Below are 9,173 nucleotides of genomic sequence, written 5' to 3'. Positions count from 1 at the left end.
AAAAAGTCATCTCATGATCAAATCAACTTCACGACGAGGGAGTCATCTATAATTCAGTTCAAATTGATTACAACAAACCAATCACAACCTGAGTTGATAGACAAAAATGTTTTTTAATCTTTGCCCTATTCCCGTTACACGACAATGGGCAAAACGGGGCAGTTGTAGACACTCATTTTCGTCCGACCTTTTATATATACATTATATAGTATATATAGTGTACAATATATATTATATATATTATAATATATTATATAATATTATATTATATACATGTTATATATTAAAGATTATATTATATAGTATATATATATTAGCCTTATATTATATAGTAGTAATATACTTTATATTATAAATTATATTGTTATATTATATATTATATATTATGTATTATATATTATTATATTATATTATATAGTAAAAATTTTATATATTATATTATTATATAGTATTATAATATATATTTATATTATATATTATATATATTATATATTATTATTATTATATAGTATTATATTGTATATTTACAGTATACAATATGTATATATATATATTATTATATGGTATTATATGGTATTATATTATATTATGTATATCATAATATATATTTATATATTATATTTTTATATTAGAGTATATATTATTAATATTAGTTTTATATTATTATTATTATTTTATAAATATTCTTTATTATATTCTTTATTCGTTTTATATTAGAGTATATATTTAATTATTCAGGTCCAATAAAGTCCAAGGTCTAAAAACGGAGCTCAACCGGGTAGTTTGACCTAGTAAACCCAGGAAGAGCCGAACAGTTCAAAGCCCAAATTGCCTGCCCAGCGAGCTAGGATTTTATACTTAAGTGAGGGCATCTCACGACTTATAGTCGTTGGATCAAAGCGTGAATCAAGGGTCCATATTGAAAGTAATTAGGGTTATAAAACCCTAAAAAAAATATCACACGCGCAACCGCATGAGGGCCTTTAGATCTAATCCTTTAATCTAACGGTCCAGATGACATCAAGAGACCCAACGGTCACCATTCAATGGCACGTGGTGGGTACGCGCCAACCAAGCCACCAATCGGCCAAAATGCCCGGTCGAAAAATCTCAAAATCGAAAGTAAATCGAGACTGAACCATCATGAAATAGTTGGCCAACAACGAGCAGTAATAAACTGTTCGATTAAACTGAAAAACGGGACTGAACCATATCAGGATAATAAAAAAACAACCACCGGTGGGAGGGTTATATAAACCTCAAGGGCCATAGAAGCAAAAGGGGGAATCTAATAACAAAAACCTAGAACACACAACAAATTGAAGCAAACCAAACCAAACAACAAGACAAAAAACGTTCGATTATACTAAAATCATCACAAAAAGTCAAAGCTTTCATTAAAGGCTGCTAGGCAGAGGGAAGCACGGTCGCGAGGAAGCTAAAAGTCACTGGAGAATAAAGGAGCATGTTGAAAAAAAAAGTAAAACCCGAGACCATTTGGTTTAGATCTACGCCGATAGAGGTGTTTTATTGGGATTTGGGGCTCGGATCTTGCTTCGGGTGTTGAGGGGAGCATTTAGGTTAGTTTAGTATTTTTTCGGCCATCGAAGGTGGTGGCCAGTGTGGCTGATGGCGGCGATAGGGCTCCACTGGAGGGTGGTCGGCCATTAGGCCAGTTGGTTTGGTTGATAGGAAATAGAGATAGGGGAGTATTTTTTTAGAATTAGGATGAAATGATTTTTTAAAGATTTTAGGGATATTTATAGCGAGGGCCTTAGTGTAATTACAAGAAAGATAAATTATTTCTACAATCCCTACTGTTTTTAAGCGTAATTCGTCTTGGTCACTGTTGTAGATTTGCCCTTGAAATTTGAATTTATTCAATTTAATCTCTGTTTATATTACTTATATTTAGCAAATTAACCCCTAACTTTTATGTTTCACCTTGTAGCTTCCAATTAACTTCAATTTGACCCTTAGTTTCAAATATTTTCCAATTTAATCCTTCTTTAATATTTCTCCTAATTTAATATTTTTCATTTTTTTTATTTTATTCTTTAACATTAATTTGGTTTTTTAGGAAAATTTTAATTGGTCATAGGTAAGTAATTCGAATTGAACTTTTAAATTTTAATTTAACTTTTAATTATCGCAATTAAGACAACCGAAAAATCAAATCGGTACCGAAAGGGAAGTACTAGGGTTCTAATTCTTCCTTGACTGTAATCGACTTCCGAATCCGATTAATTTATGGTAAAACGAAGATCAAACAAATTGTAAGTGAAGGTGTCCGATCAACCTAATTTTAAATGACCGGTGGCAGCTCTAACACATTAATTTAAGTCGAAACCCGATTTCGGGCCCACCCGAAGAATGGTTACGACACACTCTTTATAGTCACATATCACCCTTTGAACATTTTAATATAGTTCTTCTATTTTGAATTAAGAAGTTCCAATTTTTAAGACAATACATGGATGAAATTCCTAAGTCGAATTTGGGGTGTCACAACTCTAGACTAAAGCATTTATCTTTGATGTGCCCTCAATTTGAGTAGAAGTCATGATCCTTTGAACATGTCTTATTCTTTTTTCCAGATGTCTTATTCTTTTTTTTCCCCATTTGTTCAAGCTGCTTGGAGATCTTCATTGTTCTATTACTATCCGAGAAATGATTTTTTTTTGGATTTTTTAAAAGGTGGTTTGACTTGGAGCTTCCAATGAGAATACATTGAAATTACCTCCCCAGCCTAATTCCTTTTATGTGTTGGTGTTTGTGGGTTTTCCAAGGGACTCAAGGTCAACCGATTGATATTGGAATTACGGTGTTCATTGTTTTAAAAAAAAGTATTTTATATATAAAATTATTATTAATGAATTATCATAAAATATACTTTTATTATATTATATGTTGATACATTTTATATATTATAATATTAATAAATTTAAATATAATTTAAACTAGTATATATTTACTTTATATCATAATGTCTAAAATAGATATTTTATCTCTTCAAAAGTGTTTTTCTTACAACAATCACAAATAATTAAACTCTACATCGAACTTTTTAAAAGCACTTTAAAAAAAATTATTTTCTAACCTCACTTTTTAAAAAACACTTTTCAACAGCAACACTAAACTAAAAAATAATGAAATCCAATATTGCATTCATATACTTGAAAACACTTTTCAACAACAATAAGAAACTAAAAAAATTATTAAATCCAATATTGCATTCATATACTAAAATAAAATCAAAGTAAAAAAAAGCATGTAATTGAACATCGTATATTCAACAATAACTTTTAATCTCTTTTTGAATGTATATTGGTAAAAAGAAATTTCTAACGATGGCCTTCAAATTCTTAGCATGCAATAAATGATATTTACTTATTACTTACTTTAAGTGCCTAAGTTTGACGATTATAATTTATTTATCCTTTTATCAAAATAATTTATTTAATTTACAGTTTAGGAAAGGGAATTCAAAATCGCTGGCAAAGATGAAGTCAAGATTCTTAATTTGATTTGGTTAGCCACCAATAACATGACACGTTATAATACAGACGCATGATGGATGTGGCAAAGTATGATACATGCACTGAAATCCATGACATCATTCATTCATCGACATGTAAGGAGGAAAGGTTAAAAATAGAATAAATTATACAAATGGTCTCATAATTATAAGATATTATTTTTTTATTCTCTTAACTATTAAAAGTTATAAAATAGTTATCTGATTATTCATTATGTTATAAACTTATCATTTTTCATTAAAAAAAATTAATAAAAATCAGTGTCGGAATCACTGGGACTAAAGAGGGCCACCTCAACTTTTATAGTTTAATTGTATTTTAAGCCATTAAAATTTTTGAAGCCATTAAAATTATGTTCTAATCCTCCCAAAATTTACTGGTTTAATTATTTTTTAAGCCATTATGAGTTATAAAGTTAAATGAAATTAAGTTTTGCCTAACTTTTATGGTTTAAATACTTTTTAAGACATGAAAATTTTGAAATTAATGAAATTAAGCCTCAATCCTTTATTTTTTGTGATTCAATTACCTTTTAGGACCTTGTTAGTTTAAATATAAGCAACTTGTCCCTCCCATAACTTCATCCTAGTTCCGACCTTGACGACAATATGAGTGTCCTTAACTTTCTGAGTGAAAAATGATAAAGTATGATATCATAATCTTAAACGATAATTATATCTCAATCAACATGTTAACGTCCATCTCATACAACCGTTAATTTTATAACGAAAAAAGACGAGTTGGACATAATGAATTGTCGGATGACTATTTTATAACTTTTAATAGTCTAGAGACTCAACAAAGTAACTCCCTAAAGATGAAAGATCATTTTATAATTTTTAATATTCGTGAAATCAACAAAATAGAATCCTATAATACCATTTGTGTACTTTATCCTTAAAAAAATATTTCTTATTTTGAATTCTTTAAAGCTTTTACATTTCACTAACAAACAACCCAAATTTTTTCTTTAGAAGTTATTTTTATTATTCTTTGTCGGTACTTATATTGATAATCACTGTGAAACTGTGATAGAAATAAGAAGAGGGGGAAAAAGGGAAAGGAAAGGAAAGGAAAGACAATTTACACTGTAAGAAATGAAAAACCTGGCCTTTCTCTAACAATTTTACTTTGTTTTGTGCTATTATTTATTTTGATTTTGTTTTCTCCGTAGTGATCTCGAGGTGGGTTTGTTATTTTGTTCGATATTAATGGAGATTATTATAGCTTTAGCTTAGTTTCCTAAACGATTCTATCGTTTTTTTCCTAACATTTACAACTCGATTCATAAAAAATATATATTTTTTCTATTGTTTGATGTCTGGGTTTATAAATTTCAGGTCTTTTTCTTGATCAGTTGATAAAAGGGGAGCTTTTCTAGGAATAATAATCAGGCTATGGCGGTAGTTGAGAATGTTTCGAATCAAGATGCGGCGGCGGCGGTAGCAATGAACAACCAGGATCAGTCAAAGCAAAACCATGGAGGGTCAAAAATCGATCCGAGCTTGCACCAGATCGATCAAGGGTTGTACAATAAGATCGGTGGTCCTCATCCTCGATCTAACGGTGTGGATTTGCGGGGGAGCAATGGTGGTGTTGGGGATGAAGTTGGGGATAGCTTCAAGAGGGACATGAGAGAGTTGCAAGAACTATTCTCTAAACTTAACCCCATGGCTGAAGAGTTCGTGCCACATTCAGTTGCTAACCATGGAATCAATGGGGGTCTCTTCGCCAACAACTCATTTTTGCAAAACAACAGCATCCCAAGAAATGGCAATGGTGCTGGTAGGCGGGTATGCCATCAAAACCCCCTTTTTTTAATTGATTGCCTTGTTTACTAGTAAATGAAGATTGTTTGTCATATGGGTGGTAAAATTTAGAAGAGAAGGAAATGAAATCAATTCGTTTGGGGCTTAGAGGATGAAGGTTTTCAAGTTTCGATGAAGTTCTTTTAAGCTTTCTATTCCTGTTTTTGACTTGCTGATACTTGAGTGAATTTTACCTACGGAAAGTTTATGTTTTTCAATCATTGCTTTATCTTTTTTTTTTTCAATCCATACTTTGTTCATTGCTCTTGTCTTTCTCAGAAGAAAGTTTTCAGTCAAGGGAAAGGGAGACTGAACACCAGGACAAGTATGGCCCAAAGGGAAGAGGTTATCCGAAGGACTGTTTATGTGTCTGATATTGACCATCAGGTATATGTATATATATTCAGCACTTTTAGCTATGTTACGATGCCACAATTGATTCCCCGATTTGTGTTTTGTCATCTTTGAGATTTAGATTCATGTAGTCTTTTGTTTGTTGGGATGTAGGTCACTGAAGAGCAACTTGCAGGTTTATTTGTGAACTGTGGACAGGTGATTGTTTTCATTGGTCGTCTTGAAATGTTTTCTTTTTATCAAAACAATACATCTAAATGAATTTCTTTTCTTATGAAGGTGGTTGACTGCCGCATTTGTGGCGATCCTAATTCTGTACTTCGTTTTGCCTTCGTTGAGTTCACTGATGAAGGTGTTTTTCCACCATGCTTAATGCATAACTTTGGGGGTTGTCAATTTAACTGTTAAACGAGATATCTACACTTTTGCAGAAGGTGCACAAGCTGCTCTGAGTCTGGCAGGGACTATGCTTGGATTCTACCCAGTTAAAGTGCTGCCCTCTAAAACAGCTATTGCACCAGTAAACCCAACATTTTTGCCAAGGGTGAGGCTCATTCCTGCATTGATCATTTGGAGTCTTCTGTGCATTTTCCATTCTTTTCACCTGTTCAGCATGTTAAATATTTGTTCCTATTTCAGAATGAAGATGAACGCCAAATGTGTGCAAGAACTATCTATTGTACAAACATTGACAAGATGGTGAGAAGCTTTTTGCATTTTGGAATTTTGATTATGAAAAATGATCCTGATTGCAGATGAAGGAATTTTTTTATTTTTTATGTGATATTACGCTCTGCAGGTTACTCATGATGATGTTAGACTCTTTTTTGAAGCTGTCTGTGGGGAGGTTTTTTATTTTATTAAACCTGGAGCTGTTTCTTCTATTTATTATATCAAAACCTGTTTGGGATGCATTTAGAGTGACATTTTGTCTTATGTAGGTTTATCGCCTAAGGTTGCTAGGGGACTATAACCATTCTACCCGCATTGCATTTGTTGAGTTTGTAATGGTAATTGTTTCTTCCCCTTCATGCAATTGTTTGAACACGGCTGAGGAAGTTTTCTTTGGTTATGAATTTTTTTATGTCTTTGCATGAACTTTCTTTTATATCTTAAAGATTTAGGTCATTCAGTGGGTATGGCGTTTGTGTTACCTACAGGATACTGTATTTTGTGTGTTAAAGTCAAAGAAAACCTATACATAGAAGAGAGAGTCGAACCAGGCGAGACATGAACTTCAGCATATGACCACAGGAAACTCAATATTTAACAGATGTGTGATAACACCATTTAACAACATAAACAGGCTCCCATCACATGTAGGCGGATGACAAAGCAGAAGATCCTATTTTGTGATAATCTAGAAAGGAGTAACAAATTTGCTTTATGACAGTATTACATCTTTGCATTTCCTTTTGCTTTTTAAGTATGGCAGTTGTGTGAAAGTTAAGCTGAAAATTATCTACTTGAGCTATATTTTGGTAGATTAGAATTTTCTTGTTTGTAATAGATGTATTGAATTTGCATCTGAAATCATGTATCAAGTTTTATTGTTTACGAGGAAACTTGTGCAAATAATGTTGTATGTTGCTTATGTAGCAGTGGCCCTGCACTATTGAATCTTTCTTATGAGTAAAGATAGCATGTGTTCCTCCTTTTTATGCAATGCTGCGATGTGAAGCAGCTGGGTAAATTATTCCCATCATGCATGTTTCTTTTCATCTATATAAAGGGTGAACTTTGTGTATCATAAAATCCCATATACAGTTTGGATTATGTCTTTTAGGAACTCCCAAACATTTTCAATATTTATTATGAATCTCTTATCATAAAAATCCTTTGATAAAGGCATTAGAAGAGTACAATGATATATTACTTTTCTGTTTAACTTGTCAGATTGTGTCATGTACACCTGTAATATTAGAAGACTGCATTCTTTTCTTATAAGGGAACTTGCTTATCAATTACTATTGCTCTGGTGCTTCTTATATCAGTGATGATGCAAAGATTGGCCATTCATAAATTTGGCTTAGTTTGCGCGTATTAAAGCCCTGAACGAAGAAGTAACTTTAAATACTAGGATTTAGCTGTTCTATTCTAGTATGGTATGCATTGTCTAGAAACTGCTGTTATGCTTGTTTTATAATGTAGGCTAAACTAATAAAAATGATCTTGAAGTTTACCACTTTATTTAAATAAGCCCTCGTACTTTTTGCATAACTAAGTAAACCTTTTAACCTTTGAACTTATACTTAAATAGGTCCCTCAATAAACACTTGGCATAAATAAATTTTTTATTTCAAAATGAGGGCTTACTTGGTTACAAATCAAAGGATAAGGGCTTATGAAAGTGTAAAAGAGTATAAGGGCTTGTCTAAATAAAGCATTATAGCTCTGGGGTCTTTTATATTCATTATAAATAATTCACTATGTTGCGCTTACTTGCTAAATGCGGAAACTTGGACGATAAGCTATAAATTCTTTTGATCAACAAATGATTGTGTAAGTTACTGCCAAAGGAATATTTTGAAGTGGTTTAGGGTTGAATGACTGATGACAATTAATATAGTTAATTATTTATCCATTGCCTACCTATCTTTGGTTAGTAAAACCTACATTGACTTGTCAGAGGTGTAATGTTTGCAAGTGATATAGCTTCGTTTTCATCATCTCAGAGAATGGATTGCTTCAATCTACTTGAATTTGTAAGCTTCTCTTACTTTTGTGCAGGCTGAAAGTGCAATTGCTGCCCTTAACTGTAGTGGTGTGGTTCTGGGATCCTTGCCCATAAGGTCAGATTAATTATCTTTTTCCATAACTTCTCCCCAAAGGTTTCTCAATTTTCTTTTATATATTACCATGATCTAAATCAACTTTGGTTCTCGTGTTTGATCAGGGTAAGTCCGTCGAAGACCCCAGTTCGGGTGCGCACGCCTCGCCTTCCAATACACTGAATCATCTCGGCCCTCAGAAATTAATTTAGTACCAGTTTATATAATATATATTTTAAATTACATACTCCTGAATGTAATGGTGTTTCGGTGTTGGCCTGCCGTTTTTATATCTGATATTGTCCACTGGTGCATTGTTACCATAGGAGTCACCTTTTTGTTTATCCTTGCAACTTCCAATACATAGGGATGAAACTTCAAGGCTTTTGATGCATTATTTGCTTACTAATAGGGACTGGGTTTGTCCCAAAACTAAACTGCTCTTTGCACTGTCTTTATGAAATGGTTCTTTAGTACTTCAAGATTACTGCTAATGTGTAAACATTGTCCTGGAGAAGATGGCTGCTATATCCCTTGGTCATAATATTATTTATTTGATCACCACCACTTTAAATTAGATTGACCTAATGCTTTATTGATTTTACATGCATTCATCTGGTTACAATTTAAGTTTTAAATTTCTGGGTCAGTCTTTGGATTACGTTTGGGTAAATTTAGTTTAAGGTAAACAACACGTTTTG

At 32.2% G+C, this 9,173-nt stretch overlaps 1 protein-coding gene across 4 annotated transcripts; it reads left to right on the top strand.

Annotated features, from left to right (window-relative positions):
- Positions 1 to 4,519: 4,519 nt before the first annotated feature.
- On the top strand, positions 4,520 to 8,838 carry LOC120146346 (polyadenylate-binding protein-interacting protein 11-like). Of its 4 annotated transcripts, none has more exons than XM_039159934.1 (11): positions 4,520 to 4,629; positions 4,880 to 5,332; positions 5,627 to 5,734; positions 5,855 to 5,899; positions 5,981 to 6,053; positions 6,133 to 6,245; positions 6,341 to 6,400; positions 6,501 to 6,548; positions 6,643 to 6,711; positions 8,432 to 8,493; positions 8,598 to 8,838. In XM_039159934.1, exons 2-11 carry the CDS (start codon positions 4,937 to 4,939, stop codon positions 8,653 to 8,655), a joined length of 1,032 nt encoding a protein of 343 aa, XP_039015865.1. In that variant the 5' UTR covers positions 4,520 to 4,629; positions 4,880 to 4,936; the 3' UTR covers positions 8,656 to 8,838. The 4 variants fall into 4 exon arrangements, with proteins under 4 accessions (XP_039015865.1, XP_039015866.1, XP_039015867.1 ...); XM_039159936.1 differs by lacking the exon at positions 4,520 to 4,629 and adding an exon at positions 4,650 to 4,723; XM_039159937.1 differs by lacking the exon at positions 4,520 to 4,629 and adding an exon at positions 4,662 to 4,723 and having other exon boundaries at positions 4,921 to 5,332.
- Positions 8,839 to 9,173: the final 335 nt, after the last annotated feature.

Source organism: Hibiscus syriacus, unplaced genomic scaffold (genome assembly GCF_006381635.1).
Source record: "Hibiscus syriacus cultivar Baekdansim isolate YM2019G1 unplaced genomic scaffold, ASM638163v2 tig00110912_pilon, whole genome shotgun sequence".
NCBI classification, from domain to species: Eukaryota; Viridiplantae; Streptophyta; class Magnoliopsida; order Malvales; family Malvaceae; genus Hibiscus; species Hibiscus syriacus.
The sequence above is the reverse complement of the archived record's forward strand: the minus strand, read 5'-3'. Positions and strand labels throughout refer to the sequence as shown.